The sequence below is a fragment of the Durio zibethinus genome, chromosome 14 (genome assembly GCF_047325235.1).
Source record: "Durio zibethinus cultivar Kanyao isolate XHJ-2024 chromosome 14, ASM4732523v1, whole genome shotgun sequence".
NCBI lineage: Eukaryota > Viridiplantae > Streptophyta > Magnoliopsida > Malvales > Malvaceae > Durio > Durio zibethinus.
The window spans coordinates 23,759,958-23,777,825 of NC_143175.1; the positions used below are offsets into that span (position 1 = coordinate 23,759,958).

Genomic DNA, 17,868 nt, shown 5'->3' on the forward strand with positions numbered 1-17,868 from the left:
GCGAACACCGTTGAATGGAAAAAATGAAAGAAGGAAGGTTAAGGGTTAATTGTAAATTTTGAGAGTCTGGAGGTTAAAAAGGGCTAATTAAATAATGGAGGGAACGATCGTTAAAAGCCCAAAAGGAAAGGATTTTGTGGCCTTGTTTGGTTGGACCTTAAAATGTGTTCTGCTGCTACTGGGCTTTGAGCTAACGCAAAGATTAAATAAAATGGGAAAATCCAAACCCAAATAAAACCAGAAATTGGGTCTGGCCCAAACAAACCCAACATTTAGGCATAGATGTCGAAAAAAATATATTACAAGAGGGCCATATCGTTACACATTTCCAAAATTATATTACACAAAGTCCTAATTTTTGGGGCCTCTGTTGAATGGAAATTCCACTAAGCTACACATATTGATATTATGTTTTGAAATGTGCTGTTTTATGGGCCATATTGCTAAATAATAATAATAATAATAATAAAAATAATAAAAAATAGTAAAATAAAATCTCAATTGGGCATTACCCATTTTCAGATTTGGGCCAAACCCAACAATAAAGCCCTTAAACTCACCGACTATAATATAATAACCTCAACTTCAACAACCTAACTGTAAGAAAAACCCTAGCATCTCCATTACAAGCTATCGCTTTGCTTCCGCCCTTTACCCTGTCGTAAGTTACCAGTACTTCCACTCTCTATTTTTTTGAAATAGAAGATTTTTCCGATAAATTTTTTATCTTTATATGTTTTCTTTATTGTTTCAGGCAATCATGATGAAAGTTAAAACCCCCAAGAATGGCAGAGTTAAAAGGGAATTAGAAAAACGAGCTCCAAAGCTCGTAAGTTTTTACGAAATTCTTCAAAATTTATAATGAACATTGATATTAAAAAAGTGGGTTTTTATTGAAATTGTGTTTGGCAGGTAGAAACAGGGAAGAAAACTCTGATACTGCAAGGTACCAAAACGAGCGGCACACTAAATGGTGTATTGAGTGAAATTTACCGTTTAAAGAAAGGTGGAGCTGTGAGGTTTACAAGGAAGAATGATAATATAAGGCCATTTGAAAGTGGGGGTGAAACTTCCTTGGAGTTTTTTTCTCTCAAAACTGATTGCAGCATTTTTGTTGTGAGTGATAAACCCTGCAGCTTCACATTTTCGCCTTTTTTTTTGGTTCTATTTCTACTCTTTTTTATCTCTTTCTAAGTTGGCATTGTATAAACTTATTATGCTGTGTTGGCTTGTGAAATGATAAACTTAGTTCGTCGTAAAGAAAGTAATTTTTAGGATTTGCAGAACTCTATAGTCTATTGATATCTTTATTTTATCTTATTGGTCCCTCCTTGTTTTTGTTGGTTTTACTGTTTAGGAGAGCCCTTGGTTTGATGCGTGCTTAATTAGTCTTAGACCTGCTTTGTGTAGTAAATTTTCGAGATTCCCACTTACATTCTATGCTAGCAGTTCTGTAAATAATCTTTTTGATTATGTGCCTTGTGTTTGCAGTATGGTTCACACTCAAAGAAGCGACCCGACAATCTTGTCATAGGGCGGATGTATGATCACCATATTTATGATCTTGTAGAGGTTGGGGTTGAAAATTTTAAATCTATTGAATCATTTACTTATGACAAGAAACTAGCTCCACGGATGGGATCAAAGCCTTTCATTGCTTTTGTTGGAGAAGGGTTTGAGAATGTAGATGAGCTGAAACATTTGAAGGAAGTTTTGCTTGATCTTTTGCGAGGAGAGGTTTGACTGTAGCTTTTTGCATTTACTTTCATTTCTATTTAGATGGAATTTTTATACAGACATGTCTATAATTAATGCAGGTTGTGGAGAATGTAAATCTTGCTGGGTTGGACCGTGCTTATATATGTACAGCAATATCTTCAAATAGGGTATACCTTTCGCATTGTGCCCTGCGGTTGAAAAAGTCTGGCAGTGTAGTTCCAAGGATGGAACTGGTAGAAGTAGGTCCCTCCATGGATTTGGTGGTTCGGCGTCATCGCCTTCCAAATGAAGGCTTGAGGAAAGAAGCTATGAAAAAAGCTAAAGATCAACCTAAGAAGAAGGTATTGTGAATATGCCAGTAACTCTATGCTGCTTTGCAACGAATTGGTATTTCAGTTAGTGAACCGTTTTTTTTTTTTTGGTTGCTTCACAGGTCAAAAATGTTAGCTCGGATGCGGTACAAGGGACAATTGGGAAGATCTACATTCCCGATCAGAAGGTAAGAGAACAATGGTTTTTTAAGCTTATAAATGTCAATCTTAAATATCTTTCTCCCAGTTTTGGCTATTTTTCATTTCAATGTCCTTGTTCCTTATAGATTGGAGATATGGCTTTACCTAACAAGGCCAAAGGTGTGAAGAGAGAGCGTCGTGAAGCTAAGAAGAAAGAGGCTAATGAGCGTGCCTCAAAAAAGCAGAAGGAAGAGTCTGAGTAGCCCATTGGATGCTTGCTATTGCGTTAACCTTCTTATAGTTGTTCCCTGCCATATTTTTGCTCTGGGGCTATCAATTTTATGAACGGAAATCAAATGGATTGGATAAGATAGGTTCTGGAAGCTGATTTTTCATTTCACCCTTTGCTGTTTCAACTATATCATCTATTAAAGCTGTTTAGGTGTTTATGTTGGATTGTTATATTTAGTTCAACCTTAACATTTTCTTGGAAAGGACAAAAAAAGCTGTAACAACTGTTCAATATTTTCCCTATGTCTCATCCTATTTTGAAATAGAGAAAAAAAAGCAGTGAAAAGCCCTCTTTGTTTAAATCGTTTTTGACATCAACGAAATTGCAATTGCCTCTTACAATTACTCTTCAGTATTAATTCTTGTGCTATATCATTCTTGAACTGCGAGGGAAATATTTGGCAAAAAATAAATAAATTTGCATAGGAAATTTACTAATAATTTCTGGTACAGAGGAACAGCCATGGCTATGACAATCCTTTACCAATGAAATAAATCATAAGCCTTTTACCACTTTTCCCCCAAAAAGAAAAAAGATATCATAGCCCTTTGTAATTCCTAACATCAGTTACAGGAAATTTACAAAAGCAAAGGAAATTGTAGTAATTGCCAATGTTGCTGGAGATCCTTCATCAATAGTTGACCCCTCTGACCCCGTTCATTACAGCTCAGCAACCTGCATCGATAGGGATATAGTATGAAGATTTAAACAGAGGTGATTACTCCTAAAACAAACACCAAGATATGGGATCAAAGGTGAAGCACACAACTCAGCATGTAGATTAGCCCAAAGTGAAAAAATATTAAAACCTTCCTAACATTTACAATCTGCCAATACCAGACATAACTCACAGTGTCACATCAGCATAAAGGAAACGCCATTCGTCAAGTTTCTTTGAGAATTACACCACTTCCTGAACTTGCCGAATTTTCACTTTATTATTCAAGTATATTTAGATAAAAATGCCAAGTACATAAATACAATGTTATTGAGGATAGTATACAACAGTCATAAACTTGTAAGCAATCAGTTTAAAAGAACACATGACAGCAAATGAAGCAAACCCTGCACCCATGATGAAATTGTCAATCAAGTTCTAAAGTCATGCGGTGACTTATTAGAATGCAACCACAGAAAAGCAAAAATCAAGATTTCATTTCTTACCGGATATTCACATGCCAGTCCTGGCAGAGAGAGAATTAAGAATATGCCACCAAGCCATATGGATGTATATAAAACTTGCAGTTTCATAACTCAAATATATTTGTAAGTGGAAAACCTGCAACTTCAAGTGCAACCCATCACATAGCGAGGCAACAGGAAAGAATCGATTCACAAGAGTTAGCCTAAAATTGAAACAACCAAGCTTCCCAATCAAAATTCAAAAATAGAAAAGAACAGAAACCTGTACTGATAGTAATATTAGAAAAAAAAAATCTGGCATTCAATTAATATGTTCATAAATCAATTGTCCACTCAACCCTTCATCCTAGTAACTGAAGATAACTGTGATCCGCAAGGTCATCATCTGCAAAAGCAAATGAACCCTTATGGATCTGACTTCTATTATCTTGTGGCTGGCCAGCTTGACTCTGAGTATCAGGATTATCATAAGGAGATTCCTCAGCTGGCCATTTATCCGTGCCTGAATCTTCTGTTGCTTGCAAAAAACCAAGATACCAGACATCAGATAACCCACCAGTCACTCCTAACTCTGGAATGCCATAGCTTTTAAGATTACCCCATAACTCATTGCTAAAACTAAACACTCCAGCAGTAGCATCAAAACCCATGCTCCGTATATCCTCTTGTTTAGAAATGCTTTCAGCAATAGAAGATGAGAACTCTTGGGTGCTTTTTTGCTTCACCACATCCTCTGGGAAAGAGACAAAATACCCTGGATTAACCACTTGTTCTGAGCCCATTACATTCTTCCATTTGAAATTAGGATCTTTGCTTCCCAAGCCTGATGTAACTTCTCTCACCAGCTCTGGGGTTCCAAGAAATCCATGTGCAGCTGCCAACTCATCAGATACAACTACTTATCAGTATCGATTTTGCGAAAACCCTGAAACAATACCCAAGATGATTCAAGAAGGAATGGGGAAATAGGATTGTACAGAAAACCAAAAATATCAAGATTATGATTCACATAAGTTAATTTAAAGCCTCCAATTTTCAGATATAGCAGAAGCCAGAATGCACTATATGGATGATCTGTCTATCATGAGTCATAACATCAGCTCTCTTTAAAAAAAAAAAAAAGAAAAGAAATTGTTAGAAAAATACAGACTGATAGCACAATAAAAAATATTACACCAGAACCCAAAATTTCTACCTGCTTAAGATGGAACTCCCAAATCCAGCAGGCATTCAACAAAACATTCAACAAAATGAAGAGAGCTGACCTCAAAGAAGCTTAACCAATCTTTTAATACACTCAAAAGAATTCACACATTTAACATACATCCAAGTCTATAGATAAATTTTACATATGATCTCAATACAAATAAACACATTAGCCTACAAAAGCTCGTGGGAATAAAACATGAACAGCTGAATGCAACAATTAACCGTACAACAAAACCATAAGCATTATATAACAAGATTTCAAAAGCACATTTAAATCAAAACAATGATTTCAATTAACCCTTTTTTCGATTACAAAATTCTGTACAACACTTTGATAATTTACAATGTTACAAATTAAAGTGTACAAATCCTTCTTCCGCAATTACAGAATAAGCCTTAAAAGCAAAATAAATGGAGAAAAATTATAATAACAATACAGAAAACAATATCAAAGAAACAAGCAAATAAAGAGAAACCAAATTTAAAAAACCAATGATATGAGCTTTTCTTTTTTTGGAGGGGGGTTTTATCTAGGTTGTTTTATTGCAATAATACCCACAGAAGTATTAAACTGACGAACAAAGCTGGAGAAATTATTGTGCTTAAAATTCCGAGGAAGTATCAGCCTGGAAAATTCGATGGGTCCCAAAATACGAAGCTCTCTCCTGTCGGACCCCAAGAGATGATCGGATCCAACGACGTGCCAAATCAAGCGTTTTCAACCAAAAAAAGGCGGTACTGGATTCCCCTGAAGAATTTCCAAAGTTTGAGGCACTCCAACAAACTCCGCTCCAGATGGTGCTGCTGGAAATGTTTCCAATTCCATTAATGGAGAACGGAAAAGCGATATTTGGGGTGGGTTTGGAGGGAAATTCGGAGAGTTTTTTTCGTCCTTTGGGCTCATTTGATTTTTGGAAGTAAAGAAGAAGGCTTTAAAAAGATTTCTGACTTTCAGCTTAAATTTAACGAGAGAATGAAGTGCAAAAAAAGAAGAGTGGAAGGGGGTTTTGAAGGGTTTAACTTTAAGTCGATAAACTGTTACGATGAAAAATCCTTAGAGGCTGTGGGGCTAGGTTCGCCTTTTTCTCCAACGGCCATGGTGAAGTTAACTGTTATTGATTTGTACGTGGAATATTTATGTCATTTGTTATAGAATTGCATAAAAATAAAAAATAAAAACAGAGATTTGAGAAAGAACATAAGCGCCGACCTAAGTTTGGGTAGTTTCCACTTTCCAGGCGGATACTTTACTGCGGCTGGGGTTTTGAACGATCAAATCTTTGTGTGGTCAACTGGTCGGAAGGAAGCAGTTGGGGTCAACAGTTGGGTTAGATATTTTTTTAGTCTCTGGCCTGTCTTGAAAACATTTGTTTAGGTGGGAATTGGGATTTGAATGTGGCTGACATGTTAGTGGTCAAAATACTTTGGGACGAAGCCTGGTCTAACGGGCCAATGAAGTGCGTGGATTTGTGGTTTGGAACTGGTAGGAACTAGGACGCTTATTAGAGATTTTGGACCAATCATTTTTTAAATTTATTTATTGTGCACGTGATGCACGGGCCAATAATCAATTCTTTTGCCAACCATATGCTTTGAAAGAAAGATCCCAATTTTAATTGAAAATGGATTGGAGAACAACCCATCTGACGTGAAAAAGTTCCATAATGATATATGTTCTATTTGAAACGGATTGTCAAGCAGCCTATGTTTAAAAGGGAGAAAAAAAAATAACGTTTCACAAAGGATCTCCTTCTGATCCACATTATCCCACTTTGTTTGAAAGAGAGTTAACGTCCTTTCGCTAGAAGCATTTGATTTCCACAACTCTCCTTTAACAAAAGAAACAAGGTCAAGCAAAAAGGGGATTCTCAAAGTGGGAATAAGAGCAAATCAAATAGAACAAAAAATAAAAGGTCATAGATTTTTTATTTTGGAAGATAAGGTAATAAAAAGAAATGCTTTCGGTAGTTAGTTACATAACACTCTCAAAAAGTTTTAGGATTTCAATTGCGCCGTCTCTAAGTTATTTACAAGTGAAACGGATCTAGATAGTGTGGAATGCCGATGAGCTGCTTCTCATTGAACTAATCTCAGTTACAGTATTTACATACAAAACTATTGAGAGACAATATGATACAACTTTTCCCCCATATTTCATGTGAAAATTTACTTGTGTAAACAATTATCTTTGGCAAGAGGGGGGTAATACAGAATTGACCACAACCCTTTAGTCCATGTCAAAAATCAGAGGTAACAATTGGCTACGAGAACAGACATGTACAACACTAATTCTGCAAAGAATCAAACCGTATACAAGTATCAGATAGACCAAGCAATGCATTTAAAATGATAATTCTCATAAACAATGAAAGAGAAAATGAATATGCATATGCATCAGCAGAAGCGTGTGCGTCTGCATCTACGCCTATGGATTGATGAGCACCATAAACATGAAGAGGAGACATGAAACTTCATCCAGTGAAAACATCATACACCCACAAACCCTCAAGCTTTGCTGATTGCAAAAATCTTCGAGGAAAAGAGATTTAAAAAACTTAAAGAAGGAACTCTACAATTACCTAGCTTTCCTCTTCTCTCAAGGAGAAGCCAAACATAATCCCACTATTAAAAGGAATCCTAAAGTGGACCATGCTGGTAATTTTGAAGCTGAAGCATTTAAAAGAGCGTACCTTAGATTATTTAACAGCATGCACCCTTGCAACGCATATAATGTCAAAAAGAATGCTGGATTATGTGCACAAAGAAGACTTTGCAGGAGGTCCAACCATTCAGGTAAGCAATGGCATATCAGCATACCCTGGTGGAGGGGTGGAAATCAATGATTTCAACCGTTCCATGATATTGGAAAATGAAGGACGCTTCCAAGGCTCACTGCATTAAAATCAACAATGACAATGAAGAAATAGGGATATCTTAAAGAGGAAAATTTGCTTAACAAGCTCCAAATCAGAAAAGCTTTTTAGACTTACTTGGCCCAACATTCCTCAATTATTGCAGCCACTTGAGGATTCAAATCATGAGGAATATCAAGCCTTTTGCATTTGAAACCAACAGCTGCTACAACCTACAAGGCAGTTTACATTGGGCTATGCTCGTTAGAAATTTAGCTCCAGAGTCCAGAAGATATCCTTGCATGACAATTATGTAAAACTTACAAAATAGTTTGAGTAGTAGAAAACCTAATTTCAAAGGTATTAATTATAAAAAAAGCACTGATATATCAATAGTTAATGTACATTGAGGGGTACGCCAGTCCACAAAGTACAAAACATAGCTACTTCAATGCAAGCTGCCAAATTTAAAGAGCAAATGCCTAATTGTGATTAGCTTCACACCTTTTTCAGAGGAACAAAATTGAGGTCCTCATTTGCAAACATTAAATAGACAAATTTGAACTTTATCTCAACTTAGGATGTCTGCATTCAGCATTAAGATACCCAGAGAGTTCATCTTTCAAATGAGATTCAAGCATGTGATCTATAGCTCAGGTTGTACAACACTGCTGTTCAATGTGCTTATAAAATCGGTTTGTTCCCCTCCAAGAAAATTTTAGTTGCCATCTGATTATAATTCCAACCAACTTGGAAGCAATGGAGTATTGTCTTCAATGAAAACCACAAATTTCTTTTTAATGAAGATTTCAATATGCTCCTTGTCAAGCTCATAAAAGATAAATCATCAGCTAATGAGATATTTGTGGGGCCAAGATCTATAATGCATTATCAAACCTGTGGTGGGTTTAAGTTGCCCCATGGTTGTTGCAACGTTGCAAGCTCCCACAAAATTACACCAAAACTGTATACATCAGACTTCTCATTTGATGGCTCGTCACGAAGAACTTCTGGAGCCATCCACTCAGGCTAATATAAAAAAATTTATGTTTATTAATAATGTGCAGCATAAACAGAGACCTACAGTAACTCAAATAGAAATACCAAGAATATAGTTAAGAACTTATATAACATACAGTTCCAGCTGCTGTTTTGGATGAAAGAAATGTGTTTGCCTTCAACCGAGAAAGCCCAAAATCACAAACCTGAATATCCAGACCAGGCAAAGTGAGGAAGAAGTATGTTAAGTAACTAAACAAAAGTACAAGGACTTTCAAACTACTTGACAATTCTCCACAAGTTACAACAGAGCAAAAAGACTTGCAAGCCATAAAACAGACATCATATGGACATGGACTTCAACAGAAAATGGTAAAACCACATTCATCATGGTCGTGTTAACATCACCATTAAGAATGCAACACCAAACAAGAGTCCATGAAAATGGTGTGACAAAATTACTTGTCCTTTGTCAGAACGCAAAATTAGATGCAAGAGATAATAAGATAGTAGTTGCCTCTTCTTGACTGACAAATCCAGAAGAATGGAATATTAACTGGTGGACAGGCCCAAAATCACCAAAGCTTTTGAGAGAAATTTGCATTAAAAAGGCACAGGATATAAATTATAAATGAAGCAGCAAATTAGAGGAAATGAGGCTGGCTCCAACTATACACAAAGTAGAATATGATTACAGAAAACTAGTTGAGAAAAGTTATCAATAGTAAACCCTTGGTTAATTTAACATATTAACAACATTATAAGGCTTGAGAACTATCTAGATTCCATTATCAGTTCAAGAATGAAGAAGTCATTCACTTAGCATTTACTACTTTGCAAAAATAAGTAAATGGAAACAGCAAAATGTTTATGCTTCCTATCACAGGATCATCAACTTAAAACGCTATACTCTTTAAGGCACAGCAGCAACATTCTGGGTCTTACCTTCACTGTATATTTTTTATCAACCAAAAGATTTGGGGATTTTAAATCTCTATGAACGATAGGAGGATTGCGTCTATGAAGATAATTCATTCCCTTTGCCTGTGTGTAAAAGAAGATGGTTATTTAGACCATAATAATTTACAAAATATAAGGATGATACCATAAGAAGTTCGAAAATGAAAAAAAAAAAAAAAGTAAACCCTTTGAATACCCACAACATCATAGGCCATACTCAACTGACGCCTCTCATCCAACACCTCTCTAACACCAGGCTTATGCAATAGCTTATACAAGCTACCTCTGCAAATTCGAGTCAAGGTTTTAGTCCACTTAACAACTCAAACATCTAAAGAGCAGTCTTAAACAGTAGACATAAATTTTTTTTCTTTTTTCAAATGAATGAATGCAAATGAAGGGGCATTTCCCAAAAAAGAAGAAGGAAAAACAGTAGCAAACCTTGATAAGTATTCTGTCACTATGGACAAGTTTGGGGGTTGAGTAACCGCTCCCATAAAAAGAACAATATTTGGATGCCGTAGACATTTCATTATTGCAACCTAACAAACAATTGAGGTGAAATTACACATCATATCAAGAACATGAATGTGCAATTGATGTTTCCTTAATCTTAGAAACAAAGTCCATTCACAATGCCAGCCAACTCATACCTCACTCAAAAATTCTTTGAAGCGTTCGGCATGCAAGTCTTGTTCCATGAGAATTTTCACAGCAACATCCTGTAATTTAAAATAATTTTTATTCGGATAAAGATTGAATTATCAACAAAAGCAAATCCAAAATTTGACCACCATATGATTTGCTCCTACCAATATTTCATGCAATCTTACAAAAAAATTTATTTATTTATTTTTTTGATTCATGAATTCTGGTGCTACATAGGCTTCTTAGTCCCCCAAGTCAAGCCAAGATGTGTCGTACCCCATATCTCAAAAGTGGTGAATACTTTGAAACTAAAAATTCACCAAAGATGGACCAAACTCCAAAATAAAATAGGATAAAGAACAAAAAGTTCACTCTTCAAGTGAACAAAATAAATTTATTTGTATTTAGCTAGCATAATTGAAGATTGCTTGCCAAGCAGCTTGAAATTGACCTAAAATTTATATTGTACTTCACCTATATAGTGAACTATGACTGCATATATATCAAGGTGTAGTGCCAGATTTACCTTATTTCAAACCAATTTTCATTTACATACATAGCTAAAGAGAAAAATATGTGAAAAAATAGACCAATGATGGTTTAGAAAGGTTTATAGAATAACATGGTTTGGTACTACAACATGCATGAAAAGCATCAAGATTAATAATTTGGATTTGAGAGTTCAGTTTTGGTGGTCAATTGATGGTCAATTGATGTGAGCTCAAGTGAACATTGATAAGAAAGGGTTTCTAAACTTCAAGCAGGTTTAAAATTTGAATCCTAAGAATTATAGTGCGGAAATTGACTCAGAGAGGAGAGAAAAGATAACCTAGACTTTGCACCTAACTTCTTCAGATATCACACCTAAAGTTGATTGCATCATATACCACATTCTAGAAAATCTAAAAATTCTTTAAATACCCCTAACTCCTAAAATCAAAAGACACATAAAACAAATTCTGCAACTTCGCAGATAAAATACATGTCATTAATGAATCTATCTACTTTCATTTGTCAAATAAATATGAATAATTGTTGACATTTTCTCACTCCCAAGGAATAGAACAAACAAAATAGGAACCAAATCTCGATCAGATCACTAGAATTTTGAAATACAAGAAAGCAGATGTTGTTAGCAATGAACAATAAGTGGCATTCCATAACATTTAACTTTATTCTTATGACAACAAGAAAATAATCAAAAGGATTCTTACAGAGCCATTCCATTCAGCACGATGCACAGTTCCAAAAGAACCTGAAAAGAACCAAGTACAAACCTAAGTTCACTAGTAGAACCATAACTGCATGAATTATAACCAAGGAATATGGAATCTCTATAGTCTATTCAGTAAAAAAATATGTTCTTCAAAAAGGGACCAGAAAGTACCAGCACCAATTTTCTCTCTTAAAACAAGATCACTCCATGGAATGTCCAAATCATCAACTTCAAGGAAAAGTTCCTTGCTTCTTTTGCTGGGAACAAGTTGACTGCCCTCAGCAAACCTTGAATCCTTAGTAGCATCCCCCATTGGGTCAGACAAGACTAGAACTGGGAGATCTCTATGCCCTAGTTTAGAGATGCGCTTTTTAATAATATTCTTTGAGAGTGTTATAGACTCCGAATAGTGGGAATCTCTATCATGATCAGTTGGCCGAGCAATATTAGGAGGTAGGGGCAACTGTTTACTTGAGATCTCCACAAGGTTATTTCTGTCTGTGCCAATCTTACCAAGTTTCTTGGGATAAAGAGAGAATCCAGGATTTTCTTCATCCGTAGTAGTACCTGAAATGACAAAAAACTATAGCATACTTGCACACCAGATAAATACAGACGCACAAATTTAACCATGTAAAAGAAATGGCTGAACCCTAGAAAAGGCATCAAATTTAAGTCACAAACATTCCCCAATCCCCATATAAAGAATATGCTACTTCGTAAAATGCAGCCTTGTGTTCATAACAAAATTTTAATGTAGATATAGAAATGACAGCCTCAACAGTGTTATAAAAGTGCAACCAACAACAAGAAGCAATTGACTATATCAAAAACCAGATTAAATTTTATTTATTAATGCCTGTCCACATATAAACTGCCAGGGTAACTTTTCTGGTTTTCCCTTGTAACTCTAACCAATATGACAATGCCTTATTTGACTCCAAGATGAAATTTTTTTGCCAAAAGTGAAAAGCCCATGCAAAAATTATCAGCAGCAAGCTTTATAAGAAACTGTTAAGTTAGAGCACAATTACACTGGAAGAGAAGTAATTATCTATTGGTTTCATCAGTAAGATGCTGAAATTTTTTATAAAAACTTGAAACACTGCACTCAGCCTTTGACCAACAGCATAACCAGTGAAGGAACTTCGCTAAATATGAAAAACCTTCCAGCATTCCCAAGCAGATGATCAAAAGAAACTACAAACTCCAAGCCAAGTGAAAGGCTAAAGCCTAAAATCTCAAAGCAGGTAAAGGGCATTCATTAAAGCTCATTATATAGATAGTGACCAAAAATTTACCTGCTGGAGCATCATCAAATACAAGATTAAGGGATTCACAGTCTGAAAAATACTGTTTGGCCAATGACCTGAAATCAATGGCAGTTACAGCTGCTTTGAGACGTGGAAAACGCAATGGGGAAGAAATTGTGATGGAAGATGGACCATTGAGCAAGGAATCGGGCTCGCATAAGTAACCTGGGTTCTCAATTAAATCAACAAGATACTCCCTGAAATCACAAAGACTGTGATGTACGAAAGTTCTCCAGAATAAAAATATTTGATAATTCTCAATATCAAAATCGTTCAATAATCAAAATTCAATCTCCAAACATAATAAAACCCAAATATATAAGCTTCATAAACCTGGTTTTAAGCCCATGGGAAAATAAAGAACACCTAACCCAAATAAAGCCTAACAAAAATAAACCAAATAAACAACTCCACTAATAAATTAACCCTTATTTCCTAAATTTAGGTTTAGAATAGACATACTTCCAAAACTTGGAAGGTTGTTCTCCATCATACTGGCTTCAAGAGATTTCTCTTGCATATAGCAGATATTTCACCAAGATAAGTTAGACATTAACTTTTTCACAAACCATAGACCAAAACGGGAAGAAAGAACCACAATAAGCAAATGCACTGCCACCATGCAAGTGGAGTAGCAGGTGGAATTAGGCAATTTTTGTTTCAAAGAATTTGTTCAGTTTCCCGCATGACAAACAACAAAGTCAATTAAAAATGCACGGTTTTTTGTCAGCAAAATATTGCCATTCAAAAACAAATCAAATTTAAAGAATGACAACTTCAGAATTTAAAGGAACAGATTATAAATCAGAAACACAGTTAAGTAAAAATAATCAACACCAACCAAAACACCATTGTGCTGATATAAATTACCTGTCAAGCCCAAAGCGAACAAGGCAGGAGGCAGCATCATCTCTTTTACAATATTTGCAGCCCTTTGCAATTCGGCATGGTAGATCAATTGCGTCAGCTAGCACCTGCATAAATTATATTTGAAATGTGAATGAATCCTCTCTCCTTCAAAGGGAAACAAACTTTATAACAGGAAACTTACTCCCACTAATATGTCATGAAGACATGAAAAATTAACCATAATTAAAGCAAAAAATACTTCCTAAGATCTTAGGTTAAATGAAAACACCATAAAACTTAGGACCTTACTTTGAATAGTAAAGCTCGATGTCTGCAAAGGCCAACAGATAGGCTACCTATAGGAACCACAACTGAACCTAAGCAATCTTTTAAATCATCACTGCACTCCCTCCAATAGGAAACAAGGTCATCCTCTCCTGTAGTAGATGAACCCCTTGGGATAGCAATAAAACAATTCGTCACCAAGGTGCAACAAAAATGCATGAATGTTGAAAATTTGTGCATTAATGGTGTAGATAACTCACCCCATGCGACCGCAGACAAGCTTTGCTAGCCGATCAACAACTTCTTTTGTGGTTCTGCAGCTACAAGAAATGTTATGGACTCTATTTTGGAGTTCCTTTAAGCCAGGATCACTTCTTCGGTCAACTAATATCACTTCTAGCAGTGAACCAACAACAGGATCAACAGATCTTAGAGATTCAATTGATGGAATTCGACCATGTTCATGCAGATCAGTGCACACAGTCCAGACATATGGATTAACTCCATGAATTAAATAAAACCCATCAGGAACTTTGTCGAAGTATGATAAGCAGCCATTCACCTGATGCACATAACATTGAAAAGCAAGGATATTTGAATTTCCAAATTTCTATCAGCCAAATCCTTGAACTTAACTAACTTCCCAGTTTTCACATGTGTATTTCAGATACTGTGGAGCTATTAACTTCCATTTTACCCACATTGACAACCCATAACATAGGTATAGATATGCTTGCCAAATATCAAAATAATAAAAATTATCATTCACAATATAATATGCATTACCATTTGCACATGCACCCATTCTAGAGCAGACACCTTTACCAAAGTCCATCTAATACAGCACTTTTACCTCTTCAACATTTTCAACCTCTAAACATTAATATCTGTATAAATAGCATCATTGCTATATAAACATTTTGGACTATCTGATTGGTCAAAAGAATCCCCATATTGATTGTTTAATTAAACCACAACGAAGACAAAACAACAGTAAGCAATCACTTCACACATATTTTATCTTGTAAATGATTTTTGTAAAGGCTAGTCTGGTTTTTTATGCATGCAAACACCCCATTTTCACCACATCCATCGCATTCATGGTTAACAAGAAAAGTAATAATACAAAAACAAATGGCTCAGCCCTACCATTGGTTCTACTACAGTTTGTTTTTCTAATTGTAAAAAATAGATATTTTCCAAAATGACAAATAATCATCCTCTCTTCAGAAGTTCAGATTAACCTAACCCTGAATCAATGGACACCTAATGTTAGGACCAACCAACTTTTCACATCCTGTCCCATGCATCATTCAAAGTTCACAACAAAAGGTAAGAATTCACGCACATCATACGGTTTATCTCACCAAATCTTTAAAATCATCTAAAAGAGAAATCCACTCACTATCACAACTATTATATTTACCTAGGCATATTTCTAAAATCTCCTAGCCTTACTGAGCATTAAGGTCATTTAAACAAGCTCATTGCGTAATGAACAAACAAATAACAAAGAAATCCACAAGAAACTTACCCAGAACCGATGGGAAACTGTCTCCACAGAGCTTGAGCTAGTCGTCCGAACTGCAGTGTCATCCGGAACCGGATCCAAAAAATTTGGATCATCAGCACAGGTAGCTTCCGAAGAAAGCCTCAAAGCCAACGCCAACTGCAACTGATAACTCTCCTCCGTTTGCTGCGCCCAGCTTTTCCCCGACGAAGAACCCCAAACTTTTGTTCTCAAATCCCCATGCCTAAAGCTCTCATCGTGGCCGTAAACGAACGCATCAATCTCGTTCGCCGCCGTCGTAGAAATAGTCGGCACATAATAATCTCCCGATAAGGAGCTCTCACCGAAGCTACTCCCGCTCGATTCTCGTTGAAGACCGATCGACGAAGCATAAGTATTCCCTCCTCCCCCGCCGCCACCGCCGATTCGACCAACTTGTTGCTGGTTCTGGCTTTGGTTCTGACTCTGATTTTGATCCCAATCAATTAAACCTCTATCCAATTTCACTTTGCTGTTCTTATTACTCGTGCCTTCGCTCGAAAGTGAATCGTAATACAGAGGCGGAGCTCCTGACATGGACACGGAGTACTGGTCGTCAGGATGCTGGCTAAGAAGAGAATAGTTGGATCTTCGACCGGGCATTTCCATTGATAATCTCTAACGAAATCACTGATCACAAAAACCTAGTAACCCCATGAACCGCCATTATTGAAGATTTCAAGTTTTTTAGCCTTTTTTCTCTCTGTATATTTTCTTTTTCCTTTTGGTAAACTTTTTTTACTAATTCCTTTTTTTTTTTTCTTCCTAGAATTCGATTGTCGGAGAGAGAAAGAAAGAGAAAAACAATCCCACTTTTATTTGGTGGCCTAATCGTAATATTCACGTCGTTTATTTTTTATTCCTTTTTTTTTTTTTTTTGGGAAAATCGAACGGCCTGATTTCTAGTTCAAACGTTGATCGGCTGATTTTTTTGGGCCGGCTCGATATATTATATACAATACGATAGCTTATTATTTATAATAAAATTATTATAATCATTTTTATTATAAGTACACAATTATAAAATTAAAATAAAAAAAATTACAAGTAATATGTTCCCGCAACTGCTGCTACATCCCTTTAAACAAAAATGGATAACTGAACCAACACGTTACTCACGCGCGTGTGTCTCCCTGTTGGACTTTCTTTAATTCTCTCCTTAAAGAATAAATATAAAAATAATGCAAGTATGCAAGAATTAGCTTTGTGCATGAACCTGGCCAAGATAATTATGACGTTTTTCACATTTACCTAATGCCTTGTAGATTTGGTTTTTTCTTTTTACTGCATCAATTGTCCTTAACAAAGCTGTTTCCTTTTGTGATCTTTTGAAAGTGATTGAAACAATTTTTTTTTAAGTCAAGGAGGCTATGTTCGATGAATCTTATGATTTAGTTCACATTTGGATCGCTTTATGTTAAAACTATATGCGCAAGTTAGGTTTGGGAGAAGTTGGTCAGCTTATTTTAACCATAAAAATACTAAAAAAATAAAGGTGTGAATCTTGAACGGTACGTACGAATATTTCAGGCTTTTTATTTTTTATTTTTACAAAATATGCAAAGTAAATCCAGGTCATAGTTAGACATAGACTTTGTTACTCTCTAAGAAAAAACTTTTTTTTTTATCAGTGAAATTTATTTATCGAAAATACAGATAAGACTGATATGGTACAATTAAAGCTTCGTTTAGATAAAGATTAATGAAAAAAAAAAAAAAAAAACTTTGAGTTATTTGCTTTTCTTTTTGGTTAGTACTTATTGGCCAAGCTTGAAAATAAGGTAAAGCTCAATTACATATTAAAGTTGAGTTGACATTTTTGTAATTTATTTTTAATTAAAAATGAGAAATTAAACTAAATTAAAATAATAAACAAATAGCAAAGAGTAAAAAATAAACACATAAAGCAGAACCAAATTTTAATAAACAAATTTAAATCATGTATAGCAAGTAATTCTTCCACTTTGACTCATAATTGAGAAAATTTTAGAAAGCTTTTCAAGTTCAATTAAATATCCATAAAATTCAATGCGATTGATGGTTTTATTATTGTTTTACATTTTTTTAATTTATTACAAGAAAATCAAAAGATAAACAAACAAAATCACTAGATTTAAAATGTACACCAATTATAAAATAATTTATTTATCTAAAAATAAACCATACATTAAATTTTTTATAAAAGCATTAAATGTTTAATTTTCATTTAAATGCATTTTAAATTTTAATTAAAAAATAAATAATAAAAGAATTAACCGAATGAATTTGTGAGTTTTTAATTACTGGTGTGTTATTTGAAAAAAAAAAGAAAAAAAACTGTCCTAAAAGCTTATTTAAAAAGGCTATGTTGAACCATGGGCCAATAATATAGGCCGCTAATTG

At 35.1% G+C, this 17,868-nt stretch overlaps 3 protein-coding genes across 8 annotated transcripts; 1 reads left to right on the forward strand and 2 right to left on the reverse strand.

The window, feature by feature from the left end:
* The first annotated feature begins 599 nt into the window (after window positions 1-599).
* Window positions 600-2,764, forward strand: LOC111294314 (ribosome production factor 2 homolog). The gene is made up of 7 exons (XM_022887584.2): window positions 600-661; window positions 755-829; window positions 913-1,116; window positions 1,492-1,737; window positions 1,818-2,060; window positions 2,153-2,218; window positions 2,318-2,764. The coding sequence occupies exons 2-7, from the start codon at window positions 761-763 to the stop codon at window positions 2,432-2,434; spliced, it is 945 nt and encodes a 314-aa protein (XP_022743319.2). The 5' UTR covers window positions 600-661; window positions 755-760; the 3' UTR covers window positions 2,435-2,764.
* Window positions 2,765-2,859: 95 nt separating this feature from the next.
* Window positions 2,860-6,163, reverse strand: LOC111294912 (uncharacterized). 3 transcript variants are annotated; one of them, XM_089743991.1, is made up of 3 exons: window positions 6,026-6,163; window positions 3,628-4,480; window positions 2,860-3,138 (listed from the first exon to the last, which is right to left on the reverse strand). In XM_089743991.1, exon 2 carries the CDS (start codon window positions 4,386-4,388, stop codon window positions 3,948-3,950), a length of 441 nt encoding a protein of 146 aa, XP_089600117.1. In that variant the 5' UTR covers window positions 4,389-4,480; window positions 6,026-6,163; the 3' UTR covers window positions 2,860-3,138; window positions 3,628-3,947. The 3 variants fall into 3 exon arrangements, with proteins under 3 accessions (XP_089600117.1, XP_089600118.1, XP_089600119.1); XM_089743992.1 differs by lacking the exon at window positions 6,026-6,163 and adding an exon at window positions 5,375-5,504; XM_089743993.1 differs by lacking the exon at window positions 2,860-3,138 and having other exon boundaries at window positions 3,693-3,742; window positions 3,869-4,480.
* Window positions 6,164-6,710: 547 nt separating this feature from the next.
* On the reverse strand, window positions 6,711-16,264 carry LOC111294313 (serine/threonine-protein kinase CTR1-like). Of its 4 annotated transcripts, XM_089743990.1 has the most exons (17): window positions 15,472-16,264; window positions 14,198-14,499; window positions 13,962-14,106; window positions 13,674-13,777; window positions 12,792-13,000; window positions 11,662-12,057; window positions 11,489-11,529; window positions 10,280-10,348; window positions 10,068-10,168; window positions 9,827-9,911; window positions 9,612-9,710; window positions 8,804-8,872; window positions 8,565-8,696; window positions 8,172-8,438; window positions 7,806-7,900; window positions 7,506-7,707; window positions 6,711-7,106 (listed from the first exon to the last, which is right to left on the reverse strand). In XM_089743990.1, the coding sequence occupies exons 1-14, from the start codon at window positions 16,093-16,095 to the stop codon at window positions 8,352-8,354; spliced, it is 2,463 nt and encodes an 820-aa protein (XP_089600116.1). In that variant the 5' UTR covers window positions 16,096-16,264; the 3' UTR covers window positions 6,711-7,106; window positions 7,506-7,707; window positions 7,806-7,900; window positions 8,172-8,351. The 4 variants fall into 4 exon arrangements, with proteins under 4 accessions (XP_089600116.1, XP_022743311.2, XP_022743317.2 ...); XM_022887576.2 differs by lacking the exon at window positions 8,172-8,438; XM_022887583.2 differs by lacking the exon at window positions 8,172-8,438 and having other exon boundaries at window positions 6,865-7,106; window positions 7,806-7,964.
* Window positions 16,265-17,868: the final 1,604 nt, after the last annotated feature.